The 20,177-nt window shown below is 30.4% G+C and overlaps 2 protein-coding genes across 5 annotated transcripts; one reads left to right on the forward strand and one right to left on the reverse strand.

Moving 5' to 3' along the window:
• Positions 1-94: 94 nt before the first annotated feature.
• Positions 95-3,462, reverse strand: LOC120071458 (plant cysteine oxidase 3). Of its 4 annotated transcripts, none has more exons than XM_039023754.1 (5): positions 3,190-3,462; positions 2,104-2,255; positions 1,543-1,705; positions 597-695; positions 95-522 (listed from the first exon to the last, which is right to left on the reverse strand). In XM_039023754.1, exons 1-5 carry the CDS (start codon positions 3,395-3,397, stop codon positions 395-397), a joined length of 750 nt encoding a protein of 249 aa, XP_038879682.1. In that variant the 5' UTR covers positions 3,398-3,462; the 3' UTR covers positions 95-394. The 4 variants fall into 4 exon arrangements, with proteins under 4 accessions (XP_038879682.1, XP_038879681.1, XP_038879684.1 ...); XM_039023753.1 differs by having other exon boundaries at positions 597-797; positions 3,190-3,460; XM_039023756.1 differs by having other exon boundaries at positions 597-797; positions 2,104-2,332; positions 3,190-3,326.
• A 6,195-nt stretch (positions 3,463-9,657) lies between these two features.
• LOC120071647 (protein MIS12 homolog) lies at positions 9,658-12,846 on the forward strand. Its single transcript, XM_039024017.1, has 7 exons — positions 9,658-9,961; positions 10,054-10,111; positions 10,255-10,374; positions 11,469-11,558; positions 11,634-11,772; positions 12,306-12,434; positions 12,537-12,846. Exons 1-7 carry the CDS (start codon positions 9,750-9,752, stop codon positions 12,596-12,598), a joined length of 810 nt encoding a protein of 269 aa, XP_038879945.1. The 5' UTR covers positions 9,658-9,749; the 3' UTR covers positions 12,599-12,846.
• The last annotated feature ends 7,331 nt before the right edge of the window (positions 12,847-20,177 follow it).

Consider the following 20,177-nt stretch of genomic DNA (forward strand, 5'->3'; position numbering starts at 1 on the left):
CATCTAAAGTATGTCATCAAACATTGAGCAGATAAAAAATACTGCTAAAACTTAACCATTCACTCAAGACAGTTCAAATCGGAACAACTGACAGTAATCAACTAAAAGTAGGTATCTACTTCCAAAAGAAAATGTAAAAGCAGGAATCATTTTCACACGATGAATAACTGCTTGCACCTATATTTATCAGTTTCCAAGGTAAAACATACAACTGAGTGAAGCTTCTACATTACATCAATACTGTGCCTAAGAGTATATAGGAGTATAATCAGCATAAAAGACACTGTAAGAAACAAATTCCTTTAAAAGAGTAAATCTAGTAAAACGATGGGTAGAAGCAGCTTTCCTGGTAGACCTTGGAAGAAGCTCAATAATTCCACAGATCAGTCGATGCCTAAATTTCAATTCCGGGACCAGCATACATCCCAGGTCGCATATATAGATCATCAGGGGTCTCGATTTTTGCAAGCCAAGCATAATCTTCTACTTCTTCATCGTTAAGATTGGGTTTGGATTCTATAGCTGATTTTTGCAAGCCACTGTGAGTGAGATTTGTTGATTTAAATAAAAAGCATAAAGAAGAAAAGTTTACTTACAAATAGTTGAGTATGGATAATCATGGTAGTATGTACATCTTCTTCCTTTATCTTCGTTATAAGGAGGCGAAAGAACATCAAGCACGGCACAAGGTGAAACTGCAGTGAAACAATGCAGATTACCTCCAGTTTTTGGGTACAAAACTGATGTTGCACTTGATGCGGTTAGAACTTTATCAACTGCTAACTTAGCCAACCTTGCTGGAAAAAAAGATCTCTTTTAGTTTTTTTGTTTTTGGGTTTGGGTGCGTTCATCACAAGTAATCCAATAATTGGAATTCAAAATGTAGCAAAAGGATGCATTCTCTCGGTGCCTAACAATGTACATGAAACTCTTGATATCGAGTTTGAGTAGAATATGGAATATCACGTTGCCAACAACATCAGTCATTTATATATGTGTGTGTGTTTTTCTAAAGAAAAAGGAAAATATGAGCTAAAAACTGGTATCCCATTTTTGTTTAATACCACCAAGCAAGGGAAATGCAAGCCAGCATGCATAACCTGCTCATCTGTGACAGAGTGAAAAATTGTTGCGGCAGTCGTTTCAGCCAAAAACAAAGAATGGGGAATAGTGAGTTGCAGTTAGAAGAAAATGCCCAAAGGCCAAGGTATATCAATGGTATCTTGAATATTTCAAACGATCGTCTAAGCATAGATTCAGTCAACTGCACAATAATCTACCATTGTTTTTTCTGATATTGGACTCATGGTCACAGTTGAAAATTATAGATGCTCAAGAGTGTTCATAATGTTATGCAGTGATATTCCAATCTAGCAAAAGTTCATTTTATTCTGAAAGCGAAAACCAAGACCAGTACATGTAATCTAGAAACTATGGAAGTAAGAATTGTAGACAACCATCAAGCCAAAATTAAAATGATACATTACTATTCATTGATTGTTTATGACGATCCTGAAAACAAGTTGGAAATGGAAATCAAACCTGGAAAATAAGTAGAGCCCTTGCTTTCCTGAATGAAGGGAGGTTCAACCCAGTCATAGGCTTTTACATGAAGAGAACCATAGAGAACTTTGCTGAACACAGTCATCCCAGGATGGTCATGAAGCGGGATGACGGAAGAAGTTGGAAAGCAGAAGATACATATCTGCATCGTGACATTTCAGTACATTCATAAGCATTCTTATCACAGCAAGGGCTTCAAAAACAACTAACAGAAACCCATGCCTAGAGTCAATCAAAGATACAGTTGCTGGTAATTTTGACACTAACTTCTCCAAATAAGCAGATGGACAACTAGCTCATAGAGTGTTAAAATTCAAAATGTAATCATTTCTCAGGTGTAAGAACTAAGAACAGAATATTACCCATGCCTCAGGTTTTTCTCCCTAAATAAAACTCAACAATGAATATTGTATAACCAAAATCCTGCGCTCCAAAATTTTTCCCTAGAAATTAAAATAAAAAATTCTCTGAATCCAAATTTCTTATTACTGAACAATGAATGAATGCAACCGTTTGAGAAAAGGGATGCATGGGACTGACCGTAAAACTTTCACATTCAAATATGTCAACATATGTTATTGGTTGAGCCCATCGAGCTATCCTATTCAATTGGCTCAGTCCAAAAAGCCCATGCCCTCGGTCGTCATCAACATTCTCTTCTTTAAGCCCAACATCGCCCGGGCCAACTGTGTCTGTGAATAGAGCATAGGCATACAACTGGGATGTGTCAAAAGAGTGGAGTCTAATGCAGCACATAATGTAGTATGTCCTGCTTGAAGAAGACTTTAGTTTCTGGAATAATATTCTTTAGAACAGCAAAAGAAAACACACAAAAGAACATCATAATAATCGATTGTCGTGTAATAAATCATTCCTCGGAGTCGGGGATAAGCAAATAGAAGCATATACTCTCGTACATTGATTGAAATCTCCAATAATCATTGTTTGCAATTGTACCAGGAATTGCAGATATAGTAACTAGAGGCAACATCAATACGTGACCATATTTTCACTCCAAAAAATTAAATACCTATCATTGCAGATATACTTTACACATACCTTATCCAAATTCTAAACTATTATTGGCCTTTTAACTGAAGATTGAAGAACAACTGAAATTGCTCATGACTGGAAATTCAAGACCATTTGAACTTTGATGAGAAACATGCAATTTCTATTCCACAAATCAAAGTTAAGGGAATGAGTAAAGTAACTTGTATGAAGAAAGTTATGTCTATAAATCCCAAATTAATGCCACTAAATGCCATTGCTCATGTGGAAAACAAGAGATGTCTATGTACACTTCACGGCTTGTAAATTTATATCGAAATAATTAAAGATAATATAACAACCTCACAGCCAAATTAAACAATATATCCAAGCCAGAAGCAATTAAAGCACATGGGTTTCAGAAATTCCCAAATGACAGAGCAATTCAGTTAACTGTTAAATGATTCAAATCTCAATTTAACCACCAAAAATAAGCAAACCCAGAATGAATTACTTGAATTTTGAACCCCAGATGAGAAATTAAGCAAGAATCACGAGAAGAAACAAAAGGGTTGTTTGAAGATCAAAGATAGAATATAATGCAGTATAAATTTCAAAGAAAGGCAGAGAAATTACCCATAAGGGAACATAGATTCTGGATAGTTTGAGAAGAAAGTGGAGAGTTGGCGGGAGTTAAGGTCTTCTTACAAAGGTCGTAGATAGCCTGAATTTTGGAGCTCTTCTTGTGGCTCATGCTCAAGAACCGAAGAAACACTGAGCAATCGACCGTGTTTTGCAACAATAGCCTGATCTTATCCGTCGCTTTTTGGGTTTTTGAGAACATTTTCAAATCAACAAAAAGATAAAATGCAAAATTCGGATTTTAGAATGTGATTATGAATACCGGCACATATCGCAGCCGTCTGCTTTTACGCGCGATGATGTAATTAACCTGAAGCAAATATTATTTTGTAAAAAATATAATAATTTATATTTTAAATAGTTTTAATTTAATTTTTAATTATGCCCTAGACTTTCAATATTTCATTTTTCACTATAACTTTTGTCCAAAAAAAAAAAGAAAAAAAAAAAGCCTAGTAGAGTTCTCTTTTTATTTAGATAAAAAGAAAAATAGATGTGATGTAAAAATTGAAAAAACATACGTGACATCATTTATAACATTGTTTATGTAAATTATTGTAGTAGTTGATGTGTGTAATTTGTATTTTATGATATTTTTAGATGAAATAAATAGTAATGATATCTTTTTTTAGGGAAAAAGTAATGATGATCGTAGTATTCTTCGTTGTTGTAAATAATTTTATGTGTCACACTTAAGTTTGTCATATTTTTTATTATGTCAATTTTTATAATATATTTTATTATAAAATATATTTTTTTGAATCATTTCAAAGTTGAGAATTTTTTTTTTACAAATTTCAAATATAAAAATAAAAACGTTTTAAAGTGTGGGAGATGAATACCTCAAAATACTTTAAAATCCAAGAGAAGATTATCTTTACTATATTAAAAGGCTGGATAGAATTTTTCACTTTTCTCTTTGCCCCTACCTTTTTTATTAATATCTATTTTACCTTCACTTATACCTTTCACACCTCATGACAAAATCCTAACAATATAATAAGATATTTTTCTTATTTTAATTTTACGTTCATTTTTAACCTAAAATTTTTGAAACCTTATGTCTCAAACCTTTGGAGAAAAAACTACCTCTTTATAAAAAGATCAATCACGAATCAAATCATTTTCAACCAAACACACTTTTATGCAAATCTACAAAGGGGGCTATATCTCTTCTAATAATCAAGGTAATCACCAATTTTTGTATTTGTTTTCTTTTAGGAATTTTGATATTTTTAGTGTAACACCACATATGTTTATAATGGTTAGTTCTCAAATTTATTCTCTTTGCAACTCTATGGCAAGGAGGCTTCAATTATGGATGGTATTCAAAATATGGATGTTGGAATTGAGATTGTCTACTATATCCATTCTCCCTTTTTGATGTTTTGATCGGTAAAGAGGTGAGGATTGAGAGATTTGAGGAATCGATGGTAATACATGAGAACACATTGCAATCTAGATAGTGAGTTCTTGGGAATCTTTCATATGCTTTTCTCTATATTTGTTGTAAGTTCTCTCTCCCTTGTTTCTTATGTTTGATGACTTCAATTTCATGGAAAGCCTTTATTATTATAATTATATATGCCAATTAGAGTTTTTTAGTATTTATATATATATTCTCTTCCAATCATAGTAATAAAGTGAGAATCAAGATGAAGAAAAAATTTGAGAAAGTAGGGCAGAGAGATATGAACAAGATAATTAGGAAAAGATGGAGATATGAAGAGAAGAGTTAGAAAATATGTAGGGAGAAATTATTCAATTAATTTAATATTATCATTTTCTTTTTCAAAATCTTGTTGTATATTCCTATAAATTTCCTTCTATTTGTTATTGTCAGAGTAAATATATGGTGTACAATCAACTAATACAAGAGTATGTTAATGGATCATTTTTCCACTTTCCTTACATTAATAAAATAGAATACTTTTTTTATTTCCTTTTAGTGTTCCTTTGATTTTTTGTTTTTAAGTCGTTCCCTTAACAACGTATTAAACAAACTTAATCTTCTGAAATTGAGAATGGAAATCTACTTTATAAAATAATATTTTTTAATTATTCTCTTAGAAATCAATGATATTCGAGATGTGGAATAAAAAAAGAAAAAATATAGAAGATAGAGATATGAACACGAAAATTTATAGAAAAATTGAGATATGGAGGGAGGGGTTAGAAAATATTTAGAGAGAGATTACTAATATTAATTTGATCTTTCTTTCTTTTTTCGAATTAATTCTATAATATAAATTTTTTCCTATTTATTGTTGCCATAATAAATTTATGGCGTGATGCAAGGTATGTTACTCGACTCTTTTTTCCTTTTTTAGTTAACAAATAAAATAATTTTATGATTATTCCCTAATACAAGGTATATTTTCTCCTATTTTAATTATTCTTTTTACTTTTTTTTTTACAATTTTGTGAATTAGAAATTAAAGGATAAAAGACCATGGATTCAAAAATCTGACAACCTGAACAATCCGGACTACTCAATCCAAGTTGTTGGGTTGAGTTAGTTTAGTTCTTGGATTGGGTTGGTTCTCGATTTGGCCCAACCAATCCAAATTATATATATATATTTCTCTTGGTTTAAAGTTTGAATATATTGATTTAATGAATTTATGAATTTTTTATGTTTTTTTTAAAAATTGTTATGATATTTGTATTTGTTTAAAATTTGTAATAAATACCATAGATATTTGATTTTTAACATTTGATTAGTGGATGAGTTTAAATATTTTTAATTAATAAGGAAAAATGTAAGTTATAACCCAACTATCCAATCCAACCCAACCCAACTCAAATTTTAAGGATTGGGTTGGAGATCTTATTTGGGTCTTTTGGGTTGCTAACCCAACCAACTCAAATTTTCATGTTGGTCTAAAAAACACACTCAACCCAATCGAATCAATGTACACCCCTAATAAAAAGTAACTTTTGTAAAAATAAATAAATAAATAATCAACAAATTTTTTTCCCTTCAAACAAGAAGGTTCATTTAAAAAATTATATAAAAATTTGACTTTTATTTGTTTTCCCCTCCTAAATCCCTTTGAAAATTTATAAAGGATTACTCCATTCATTAAAAATTAAGATATGTTATTTTGTCACTTTTATGTCAATATTATTTCACAAATTTTGTTCACATCATATTTTAATTTTTTTAATTCATATATTTTTATATATTATTCTCTCTTTATACTTTTAAATTCCATATTAACTATTAAATTTTAAATTCAATTATAAGTATTCATTCAAAAAATTTAGTTTACTTTAAAAATTCTTAAAAAATTTCAACAACATTAAAAATACTAACTTGAAACAAGAAATATATAATTTTTTACACTATTTTTAAATCATTTTCAGGTTAAATATTTACTAATTAAACTTAATAAAAGTTGAATCAATTTTATAATAAAAAAATTAAATCGCAATTTAAAATTTAATAAATAAATTTGTCAAAAAAATGCATCTCCTAACTAGATAAAATTAAAATTAAAAAAAAAAAAAAAAGAAAAAAAAAGTACTTTTAGACTTCGGGATTTCAGCAAGGAAGTAAGCTCAATGTTACTTCAATTAGTTTTTGAAGGGTAGATGTTGTATATTATTAATCTTCCTCCTTGAAAAGAATAAACTTAAAACTTGTTTAAAGTTTATTTTCTCATATATTTTGATATATTTCTGCATTATTTTGCTCTTAAATGACACTATAAGAAAAGAGATCTCTCCTAACGTTAAATATGACAACACCAACAATATCGTCAGAAAAAAGAGGAATTGTTGACAAGTAAAAGCCCTATCGCATTGTGAGCCTCTCCCAATGCTTATATATATGTCGTCGAGACAGGTGGCCTAAGCAACCAGTATATAAGGAACCGTCCAGGAAAAGGGTCATAAACGACCAATTTAGCACCCCTCTACCGATAACCGACAGTAATGCATCCATCGACATAAGTGATTTATGTTGATGCCTAGAGATATCATCAGCAAAAGTAATCGAAATTTTGAAAGTTTATAAGTTTAGATGGTGCATCTTTGTCTTAAATGTGGGGTGAGATTTTTTGTCTTAAATGTTGGATGAAATGTTGTTTGAAAGTTTATAAGTTTAGATGTTGTATCTTTGTCTTAAACGTGGAATGAAATGTCCATTGAGATGTTTTTCGTCTTAAATATGGAGTGAGATAACTTGAAAATTTAGATATGTTGTTTAAATTGTGGAGAGATGTTTTATACATTTTGTGTGTGTCAATTATATTTAAATTTTTAGTGTAAGTTGTTCTATTTCAATTGGAGAGTGAGAGAGTTCGTAAGTTTAGATATTTTTGTATTGATATACATATATGTCAAATTATTCTTTATGTGAAACTCAATAATAGTTGATCGATTGTGTTTTTTATACGTCTTTTGTTATTAAAGTTGTAGATTTAGCTTTTCTTTTTGTTTTTTTGTTTTTCAAGATCGACTTCATCGACAAGAAACTTTAATTTTCTGAATATTTTTGTAACTTTATTTTTATGTCAAACTTTTCCCAGGTGTTATGTAACTTTATTTCCATAAATTAGGTGTTGTATAAAACATGTATAAGACATATATGACAATATTGAATGAACTTGGACTTTATTTGAGGTATTTTGTTTGTTATTAGGTACAAATCAATTTGATCTAATAAAATTCTATGAAATAAAAAATAGGAATTTAATGCAACTTTTTATCGCAAAAATAGGCTTATGTGATGTCGAATTGTACTGTTTATCGGTCTATACAATCTATGTCGATGCCATACTTCTCATGTCAATATAAAATAATTGTCGACAATATCAATAGGCGTCAACATATGATGACTATGTAGACGCGAGAAGTATGAGATCAACATAAAACAACTCCTGTCAGACAAATATTGCTACGTTGATGCCATGCTCTGACCGTCGACCTATATGAACGGTTGATGTATCATATCAGTGTCGGTGTAGGATCCCTATGACGACGCCAAAAGTATGACATCAGCATAGGTCCAAGATAATTGGGTTTGATGTTGGAAAAACTCCTTACATTGACGTTGAGCCATTTAGCATCAGTAGTTCTTTTCTCAATGGATTTATGCCCATGGTTTCTCCCGATGGTCGGTTTGCGATGACATAAGTTCTTCCGATGAATTTTTTATCCACACCGATGCTTTTTGGTGAAAATGGCTTAATTCTTGTAGAGAAGAAAAGTAATATAGAAGTTGAAAGAGAAAAAAAGATTACAACACTTATCTAGTTGGATAAAATTAATAGTTGAGGATGAAAATCCATTGATTGGATGAGAAGTAGGAATAGCGTTTAATTATATTTTAATTCCCAGTAACAATCTATTTTGGTCCTAAACTTTCAAAATATTCATTTTGGTCCATGAACGTTTTCAATGTCTATTTTAGCCCTTGCACCTTTAAAAGCAACCACTTTGATCCTAACATTTTATTTTAATTTCAACAAATTAATAACAAAACTTAAAGTATATGTTTTTAACATGTTAACATTAATATATGTTCAAACTACCTTTATTAAATCGTGTAGTAAGCAAATTTTATGTGAAAATGTAATTAATATGATTAAGAGCTTGTTTGAATTGATTAGAGAAAAAAGTATTTTTTTAAAAAAATTGTTTTTATTTAAACTCTTTTGATAATTTTTTTTTAAAAAAAATTGTATTTTAAATAGTTGTCAAACACTTCAATTTTTCTAAAATAATTATCTTCAAAATTAAACACTTGAAAAGTTAAACAAAATACACACTAAATTGGTTCTTGTTTTAAAGTTTAAAAACTAAAGATGCGTTTAGAATACATTTTCAAATGTTTAATTTAAAAAACAAGTTGTTTTAAAAGAAATTAGAGTGTTTGGCAACCACTCAAAATATTTATTTTAATCGATTTTTATCAAAAGTGTTCGAATTTTTAAGTCAATCCAAACATATCCTAAAAGAGATATTATAAAAATGACCACGATAGAAAAAAAAAAAAAAAAAAAAAAAGTGCAGAAATTAACTGTTTGTTAACAAATTATTTTTTTTAATTTTCTGTTTTTTAACATTAATGTTTGCTTCCTCTTTATTTTTTAATTATGATTTTTTTTCTTGAAATAGTTTATGATTTTCACCTTTCTTAAAAATCACTTGAACTCCTACCTTAACACATAATAATAATTAAAAAAAAAAAAAATTAAAACCATTTTTTTTAATTTTTTAAACTTGACTTTTCATAATTAGAATTTAATCTTTAAAACTTGATAAATTCTTTCAAAATAATTCTTACCATCAAACTTAGAAGCTATTTATGAAGATTTTATTAAACTATAGGAATTATTTATAAAATTTCAGGGACTGAATTCTAATTTTTTTTTTTTTTTTAAATTATGGATTAAATTGGTAATTTAACCTTAAAAACATATTTAAAAAAAAATTAAAATCACATTTCTTGGGTTGCAGACTATTAGCATTAGCGCCACTGTGTAAGCCGGCTCCGTGTCCCCATCATTCGCCACTACCATTTTGGCGGCAAAATTTCTCCATTTATGCGAAAGCTTTGGAGCTTCCATTTTGAATTTCTCGTCGTCTTCTTCATTGGAAAAGAAGCTTTTTCAGGAAGCGATAGAGTAATTCTGATGGAAGGAAGTAAAGGCGAAGCGGTATTCGATTCACTGAATCTGAATCCACAGCTCTTCATTAATGAAGCTCTCAATATTGTAGACGATTTAGTTGATGACGCTTTCGGTTTCTATCAATCGTATTGCTCTCTCTGTTTCCGTCTCTTCAACTTAGGTTTTCAATTTTGTTCGGTTGATTTTATTGATTCTTATCCATTCTTTTTCCCTTCAGACAAGCATCAGCGACCTTGAAGACCGAGGGCTCGGATCGATCCCAGGATCTTACCCTGGTAAGGTTTAATTTGCATTTTATTACTTGACATTTTCTTATCAGCCGTTAATTTCCGGCTTTTTGAGTTTGTACTCTTGAGCACTTCTTTGAATTGTTTCGGTTTTCTTTGAACAAAATTGTTTAATTGCCTCGTTCCTGTAGGGAATATCGCGAGTCCGAGCGTTGGTTCAATTGGGTCTGGATAAGCGGTTGGCCATGTGGGAGAAGTACTGTCTCAATCACTGTTTCTCAGTACCTGAAGGTTTCTCTTTACCATCAAATGTAGGTTTTTCTTCTACTCTGTCTGTGATGAGGCTCCGATGCCCAAGGACTAAAATATTGAAGTTGGTATCAATATCGAAATTTCAAGTTATAGTCTATCAATTGAATATCACTATCGATAGATATTTGTGTAAATCAATAAATTTATTAAAAAAAAATATTTAAATTAATAATTAAGTTGTTTTGGCTTTCAAATAAGTTATAGCTCTTATTGAGATTCATAGATAACATCTTCTTATGTTTTTATGTGTTTATAAAAGATACCGGAGATGTCTATAAGTCCTTAATATCAATGTCAAATCTTCCTATTCATAGATATATCAACATATCAACAAATAATCACAACCTTGTCTGTGCTTTGCTATGTAAAGTTGCTCTATTAGTGTTGTTTTTGTAACTGAATTACTCGCCCTTTATGCCCAAATCTTTTCACTAGTGATTAATAATTGAGCATGTAAAATGGCTGCTTGTTGGTTCTGCGAGTTTCCCCCTTGTGTACTGGCTAGAGAGCTTCCTCAACTTTTGGTTCGAGGGTGAACAAATTTTGAGATATTGGAGAAATGTGCATCATCAAGTTTCAAGTTTTTTTACGAGATATGTTCATTGTTTTAGATGCAGTTTCGAGTTTCCATATGTTTTACCTCATTGATTCCTTTTCTTGTTTGCAAGTCAATGTGGTTCCACTGTCACTAGAAATATCGCCGTGATTGTAAAAGATTCTTTTGCTCTGAAGGAATGTAAGCAAATGTCTGCAGCATTTCTTAGAAAATCTCTGTCATGGTGCATCGTGGCTTTTCTTTTTAAATTATTTTTGAAGTCTAACCTATGTGAGGTTCAGTTCCACTCCTTTCATTTTGCACCAATATAGATACTTGGGGTTGGGAATTTCTGTCTGTCTCACTGGCATCTTAATGGAATCTGCGATATCTTATTGTCATGTTGCTAAATTATCAATGGTTCCCATATCTTGTTTTAGAAATTTGAGTTATGGTTAATTTAGTCTATGTATTATCTTACTTACTACTTTTTCTTCTCTCTAACGCAATAAACATATTTCTGATTCAGACCTAAATATTTTCTTTAAGTTGTCTTAGGATGATTCACCTGGTGTCACTTCAATAAGTCATGACTATGACGTGGGTCTGGATACAGAGCTAGATTTTTTGAGGAATAAGCTCTCTGAGGTATTGAGTGTGTCGTTTGTTTATTACGTCTTGTGTTTATGTACATCATATTTTATGAGGAAATATATTCTTCAGGTCAGAAAAGAGAATATTGTATTGAACCAAGAGCTACAAGCTTTGGAAAGGCAAACTGCTACCAGTAACTCCCAAATCAATCATTTCAACGAAGCATTACAATTATATGAGCAAAATTCTGTGAATGAAATGTTCCAGGGTAATTAAGTTGTACTTAAAATCAATTTTTTCCTTTCTGCACTCCTGGTTTTACATGCGAATTACTTTACTGGTATACTCATGAAGGCATACTCAAAATCATGTATGAACCTGATTATCGTCGTAGTCAGCCTGGTAGATTAAAGTTTCTGTAAACACTGACCTTCTCCTTCAATGGATTGTGCTGGCCTGGATATCTCATGGTGACACAAACTCTAAATTCTAATAGTTTCAAATGATATTTTAGTCAACACCTGCAAAATCATTTCATTTGGGCAAATTTTATATTACCTCTAGGAATAGGGTTAGTGAATTTCTCTTTTTGTTTCCCATTTTCTGTCGTTCATCCATCAGAGAGGAAATTCAGTCCGTGAATAAGGCAATTTCTCTTGCTATTTTCATTTTGAAGGCCACTTGGACAAAATTTATTCCTTAGCATTAAATTTCGTTGTACTGAAAACTTTAACAGTAGGTAGGTAAAAGCTGTTCATTATTTTAGGAAGCAGACTTCTAACATGTATCAATTTCTCGCAGAAATGATGGGAACTGCATCGGAGCTGCGAGCGAAAATAGGAAAGCTGAAGAAAAGGAGGATGGAGGAATCCAAGCTGACTAAAGTAGAGAAGGTTCATACAAACGGGGACATCTCTCACTATCATAATGGTATGATTATGAAGCTACTTCATTATCAATCAAGCTGGTTTTAGCTTTCTTGAAGCTGAATATCATCTCACATGCTGGTTGACGCTTGTTTCTGTTCTGCAGGTTTATCTAATGCTAAGCTGGATGACATTAAAATTTTTTTAGATGATTTGAAGACCCTTTGAAGTATTTCATTATGACATCAACCTTACTGTATATGGTGCTTGCTGTGAAACTTGTCACTACGAGTTCTTCAATGTTTAAACTTGATTTAGCTGTTGGGAGATATTCTAAACCAAATTTGTATAATATTTCGTTTGGATTGATGACTATCCTTAGCTCTCTCCTTAAGAGTTTGCAGATGGGCCATGAGTAGGTGTTGGCTCAATCCTATAAATTATTATGGTTCGTTTCAGAAGCTTCTCTTTTGTTTTATTACTACTCTTGATGTGGAAATCCTATCAAATCTCAAATGGAAATTTAGACTTAGAATTGTGTGGTAGTGACTTGGGACCGGAAATTTAAAGTGCAACCCGTTTTAGATCGTCATTGCACCTTTTGAAACGTTTCTGAAATGTGAAGAATAATATTGCAATTTTTTAAATAAATGGAAAACCCTCTCATAAGTGTTTTTTAAGTTTTGGGGTTTTAGAATGTTTGTTTTGCGATGTTGGCACTAAATGCAATTGATTTTTTTAGGCAGACATAAACAAACAACAAAGTCACCACAACCAAACGTAACAAAAGCCCTACATGAGGAGCGGCGGAACACAATCTGAAGAGAAAAAAACATCTTCTCCTAGACAAAGCATCCTTGAAAGGAGGCCAATGCAAATGTAGCTGATTTTGATGGTATGATTTTTCTTCTAATGGTAAGGAGGTTTCAACTTTTAAGGACACTACTTTTACTTGTTGTGATATTGCTTGTTTTACAGTAAATTCAGTAAAAGTTTGTTAGTACTGTGGTAGTACCTACCACTTCCACTCATAATTTGAAATATCTATTAACAGTTATATTAACTTATTATTCATTTACTTCTAGACTCCATATAATTTTTAAATTCAAATTTTGTAGCAAACAATGAATCTAATATTCTGATAATATAGGAAATTTTTTATACTAGTACTAGAAAATTTTCCCAAAACTGTATATAGATCATGGCATAGCACTTTTAAGATAAATTAGTTCAGTTAACTATTTTCAAGAATCTCTGTTTTTCAGACAAAAATCCAATGAAATTCAATACGACTTGAATTTTTTATTTTTATTATTATTGTTTTACCTTACTATATTATTAATTTTATGAATAATATAATTAATTTAAAGTAAATGAAGTCTCTTTCCAAAACAACTCATGATGTGGGGTATTTCAAGGGAGTTTAGATTATTGCTATTATTATGTGATCATTTCGGCCTATATGAAAAAAATCAGATTATTTCCTTTCAACTATTGTAAAGCTTTCTCCGAGAAAGGTTCTACATTATTTCGATACCAAAGCGCATTCGTGACTGGGGCTTGATGGCTAGAAAAATCGACAACAAGACAAACAACCTCTTGAGCGTCGGATCTAAGAACCATGTTGAACAACAAAATTCAAAGAATTCAACCTCAAAAGACTCTGAAATCAGTTTAGTCTCAACTCCTAAGATAGGCTAGATAACATATTACTTTTAGATGATCTAATAAATCAAGGATCGGATAAAGTTTTGAAACTTTCATCAACCTTTAATCTTCAAAGCACCCTACAAGTAAGATTAATCAACCCTTGAATGCTCCAAATATTTATGCATTCTATCAAAAGATCAACACACAGGAAACAAAGCCTAAATGCTTTCAAGGTTTAAAACCTAAGATTTTACATTTTCAAATCTTCTTTTGTGAAAAATACAGGACTACTTATACTAAATGAAAGGACATTACAAAAAGACACAACCTTTCATTGATATTGTCTAAATTCATCAAACATCTCTTCAACTACTTTCATAAATGTAAATACATGAAATTAAACTGGTACGTAATTTATAAAAAAATGTGGATAAATTTAGAATTTCATATTTATTGTGTCTTTTAGATGGCCTTGAAACTTGAAAGATTGTAACTCCACCGTAGGTTTGAATCTTAGAAGTAAATATTTAATACTATAACTCTTGTCATTGTCACTTATTTTCATTGCCACTTATTTTCATTGCCACTTATTTCCTTATCAATCCTTCTCTCCCGATAAATGTGGAAGCATCCACATCTTTCACCTCATTCGATTAACAGAGGACTCTATATATGGTGCCAGCTACAACATTAAACAAGTCTAAGTGATATGACAAAATATAAGTATTATGAAAGTTGAAGCACACATGAGTCTTCAATGATTTGATTTGGCTATATAAATCTGAAATAGACTTGGTTGACACTGTGACAAGCAGCTAATAAGTTTGAGTATGCATGTATATTGATACGAAAACTCTAGTGAATTGAAATTAGAAACCCTTTTAGTTTATATGAGAACCCCTAATTCCCAATCACTAAAAATTCCAAATCAACTTGTTAGGGTTAGACCCGGATTCCCTTAAGATCAAATATCTTGAGACAAAGAACAAGTTCATTGGCCCAAGATTCAAAGACTCTCCAAGATAGAATAATCAATCCTATTTGAATGTTCTTGGCATGCAACTCAACACATGAATTGCAAAATTCAAGAGCTCTCTTAGCTAAACTTGAAAGAAACACAAAGGCCAAAATTAATTCATCCTAAAACTTAATGGATCAAAACAACAAGGCAAGACTTTAATAGCTTCATAATAAAAACTCTAATGACACATCATAGTTGATAGTAAAAAGACAAAAATAATCTTACTTGATGTAACATAAAAAGGATAAAATTAAAAAATAATAAAATTATTATATCAAAATTATTAAATAAAATATAATTAATAATTTGATATCTTGACCAGTTCTATGATCACATGCCATGATAATGTCACCGGTGAAAAAGGCATGGTGTTGAACATTCAAAACATTGCATACCCCCAATCTTGCACTCATAAGCAATCTTATCAATGAACTTGTTTTTTTAGTTATTAAATAAAACATTAAGTTTTATTATATTGAAGTAAGGCATCAATCCATAATCAAAATTGGTGTAATTATAATGAAGTTTTATTGATAGATTAATCGTAATAGATCATAATTACAAACGTAATTAGATTGTTTTTAGATTATTTAGAATTACGAAATTATCACATTTACTATTATATTCTAACTCTTTCCTCTCATTTTGGACTCATTCTTGTCACTCCATCTGGTTCTTCAATTCACATTGCTCTCTTTCATTTCAATTCGTTTTCTCTATTTTGCTCTCTTTTTTTATCTCGCTCATTGGTGTTGCTTTCTCTTCTTGTTCTCATGCATTGGTCTCGTTGTCATCTTTGATTCCCACGAAAAAGTCAAAGAAATCACTCACCAACAACAGGGAAGCGATTGCCACTGGGCAGTGATGGAACTACAATGCCGGCAACGGACGGTAACCAGCTGGGCCGTGAGACTCGAGTGAGCACTGGAAGGAGGTGATAAACTGTGAACTACAATTTCGCTCGGGCCTCTTATTTTGGACTATCTGTGTCATATTTCCGGTGAAATGGGTGGTGATAAACAGTGGGAAAGAATGGGAGTGGTTAGAAATGAGCACCGGAAGGAGGCGGTGCACGGAATGGGAAGGGGATGAAGGCGGCGCGGAAAGGAGTCGCTGGTGGTGGAGAGGAAAACTGTCCAAACTGACTCAAAATTCAAAAACTTCTATGTAATTTACCTCTTTTTTTAAAACGTTTTTTTTTTTTTTTTAAAAAAAATCTTTTGAAGATGGGAAATACTCATTTTACCCTCCGTTGTAAATGACTACAGTTATATACTCTCTTTTTTTTTCAAGACATGCTTCTCACCTACTCCCTTACTTTTTGGGTTTCTTATATTACCAAACATCTCATACCAAAAATGATTGTAGCTTAAACTTTGTGAAGCCATTTAAAAGTATGGTTGGAAAGAACACGAAAAACGTATAAAATCAAGTAGTTATTTAACTAAAACGGAGTTGTATCAATAAAGATATGGCCAAAACAAAATTATCGTTTATGCAAAAAAAAAGTGAGGAAGCCTTTAGAAAAATTATGTCCTTCCTCGTTTGAGAAAGTTTTCCAATGTGAATCACAATTTATTTTTATTGGATCGAATACCTGTTTGGCTTTATGGACTCTAATAAAATATAATATAATATGAGATTCCATCCAAAAACCAATAGACAATGAGAGGAGTGGCTCATCAACCTTCCAAAGCATGTTAAGTCCATTAATTTTTTAATGTGAGATTCTCAACATGTTTCTTTTGATGCATTCTCCAATCTTTTCTCTTTCACCTCTTAGACACTATCATTGTCCAAGACTCAGAAGAGGAAGATTTTCAAAATTTTCTGTCTATTCTACCTCAAAATTTTTCTTCATCAAGCTCGTTCTTTCTTCTTATCCAATAGCCTCTAAGAAGTCATTTGGTTTAAGGTTTTATAGATGTCTGAGAATAAATGATGCCTGAAAAGAAGATGTCTGAGAATATGATGTCTGGAAATCAAAGATGATTGTGTTTGATTGTGCATGGGAATGCTATCAAAATTTTATGAACAAAAATTGTGTTTGCGTTTAATTTATGAAATTAAGCATGACAATCTTATTATATTTGTAATAAATGAATAATTTAAATAATAAACAATGTTTAATATATGAATAAAAAGTTAATTATGAATCAATAATAATTTTAATTATAAGTATTTGAAGATTGAGTAATTTATAATTAAAATTAACCAACTAATGTATTTAATGCCATATTAATTATAATCTAATACTTAATCATTTTTATTATCAATTAAGTTCGACATTAGTAATTTTAATTTTAATTAAATAATATAATAAAATATATTTTAATGGACAATATATTATATAAAAAGTGAAGAAAATGAGATAAAAATATGATAAATTAACAAAGAATACTAAAAAGTATTTTGTAAATGATATGTTAATAATGAATGGAGTAAAATAAATAATTAACTTCATATAAATAATTAGTGATGATTATATATTCATAATGAACAATCAAATTAAAATTAATATCAATAAATAATTACTTGATTGTTTAAAAAAACAATAAAGTAATAAATTATTATTATTGAAAAAATGAAGTTTAATACAAACTAAATTTAACTAACCGTAGTTTACTAATTAAATATATTTAAGATATGTTGGCTAGTAAATTAATAATAAAAAAAAACAATACCATTCATTTAATAAAATTTTATTATAAAAATAAGTTAAGTAAATATTTTAATAGATCATTATTGATTTATTAAAATAAATATTTATATTATTTTTGTTAAATTAATATTAATTAATTAACTATATTCAAAGTGAAATTATATGTAAAAATGAAAAATAGATAGAGAGTGGAAAATAGAAAACTCACCGTTTTGGAAGGAAATGAGAATATCTGGGGATAGCTTATTCCTAAGTAAAGAGTTGAAAATTGTGAAACAAATATGGAAATTGAATACATGTGTCAATTTCCATGCAGAAAATTCTCCAACCAAACTGCTTCTTTTTCTTTCCTTTCAACTAAAATTGTTTTTCTATTTTCTGTAAGATGGGAAAAAAATTGTATTAGAGAATACTATAATCTCTTTATTTATACCATAAATTTATCTCCATAAATACTGATAGAGCAACGCAGCTTGCCTATAAATAAATGGGGGTATGAAAAAGGAAATTTCCCCCGGTTTCAAAGTCGATGGTTTTGCAGATCGCCAATAAAAATAATTACAATGACAATTAAAACAAACGGCTAAGAGCTAACCGACTTTGTTTTCTAAAATATCTTTTATAACAGAAATTATCGATATTATGAATAATATAATTTAAAGTAAATGAAGCCTTTTTCCAAAAACAACTCAACGTGGGAATAATGACTATTAAGTTTGAGCCTACAAAAGATGCTTATTTCACACGCTGCTTAGGCTTCTCCAATAAGCTTTATAATGGGATTTCAATTCATTCTCATTTTCTTTGAGAATACAAAGACACCCCACTTTCCCCTTATAATACAGCTTGAAGATTTCCATTTTTGCAGAGTCCAAATCTTCACCACCAACCATGGCCAAAACAAGAAGCGAACACAGAAAGACGAAGACGGACCGAGCTCGAACGATAACGAAGCGGTTTACAGTAAAGAACCAGTCAATAAGGCAAAAACTTGGCCTCACAGAGAAGCTTGAAAAGGACTCAAAGCAAGGAATGAAGGTCTTTTGTATAAGAAGAACTCTGCCTCAAATCAAGTTTGGGATATCATTCACAATTCCAGACAGAGTGGCCTCAGAGATTAATGACAAGAAAAGGATAAGTGGATTACACCCACTGAGAATCACTAGAGTTCCATGTGGTGGGCCAATGGAGTTTCATGAAATTGTAAAAGAGGCTGAGACAAGTTCAGGTCCATTGAAGAATAAGCAGCAAGGCAAGCCACCAAATCCTAAAGCAGCATATCATAGGAGCTGCTTGAATGAGTGGCATCCCCAAGTATTTCATTTCATCTCTAATCATTATTAATACTGAGAAGTTTGGAAGGTGTATAGTTTCCGAGGATTTAGTAAGAATAACTCGAGACTAAAAAATACGAGGATCAAATACTCTTGTTTCGCAAAATTTGAAAACTAAAATGTATTTAAGAAAAATCTCTCGTACCACAATCGTAAAGGTACTATTATTGTCATGTCAATATCTTTTAAGAATGATGTAAGGTTAGATAACATTGATAACTATATATGAAAAAAATTCTAGCAAGAACATAGAATATTACTATGGAAGCTAAAAGATTTTCCTTTATTAATATTACAATTTATATATCAAACTACCTTTTAAATTCTTTAGTGTTTTTTTTTTTTCTTTTTCTAATTCTTGGAGACAAACGTTTGCAGAGGTTCTATGGTCTGTTTCTGGCTTTTTTTTTTTTTAATCTTCCCTCAGGTTGTATAGTTTCAAGCTAAAATTAGAATTTCTAGGCTATTTCAGGAGATATAGACATTTATAAAGGTTTAGTAAAATTTTGACCTCCAAACTTCCATGAAAATAACAATTTAATCCCTAAATTCTAGTTTGTAGCAATTTAGTCATTAGGTACCTTACAATTTTTTATGATTCAATCATTAAAGAGAAAATTACTAATATGATTTAATAAAATTTATTATCCGTGTTGATTGATAAACCGATAAATTTAAAATTTATAGTGCATAAACTAAATCGTTACTTTTAAAGTTTAGGAAATAAATTGCTACAAAATTAAAAATACAAGGCTTAAATAGTTGACAACTGAGACCCATTTAGTAACCATTTGAATTTTTGTTTTTTATTTTAAAAATTAGACGTCTATAAACTTAATTTAAAAAAAAAACAAATAAAGAGAAAATTAAAGATGGAAGTAACATCCATAGACTTAATTTTCAAAAACAAAATGGTAACCAAACAAAGCTTAAGATTTAGAAATCAAATTGTTGTTTTCATAAAAGCTGAAGAACCAAGAGTGTTTTCCAACCAAACTTTGAAAATTACGTAGAAATGTTGTGGGATTGCATGCAGAATCGCATTGAAACCTTGATATCAATAATCATCTAATCGAAAGATCACATTCAGGATTAAGTAATTATAATGTAATCCAAAGTGAATCATTTTGTCAATATAAT

This window comes from Benincasa hispida, chromosome 2 (assembly GCF_009727055.1).
Source record: "Benincasa hispida cultivar B227 chromosome 2, ASM972705v1, whole genome shotgun sequence".
NCBI lineage: Eukaryota > Viridiplantae > Streptophyta > Magnoliopsida > Cucurbitales > Cucurbitaceae > Benincasa > Benincasa hispida.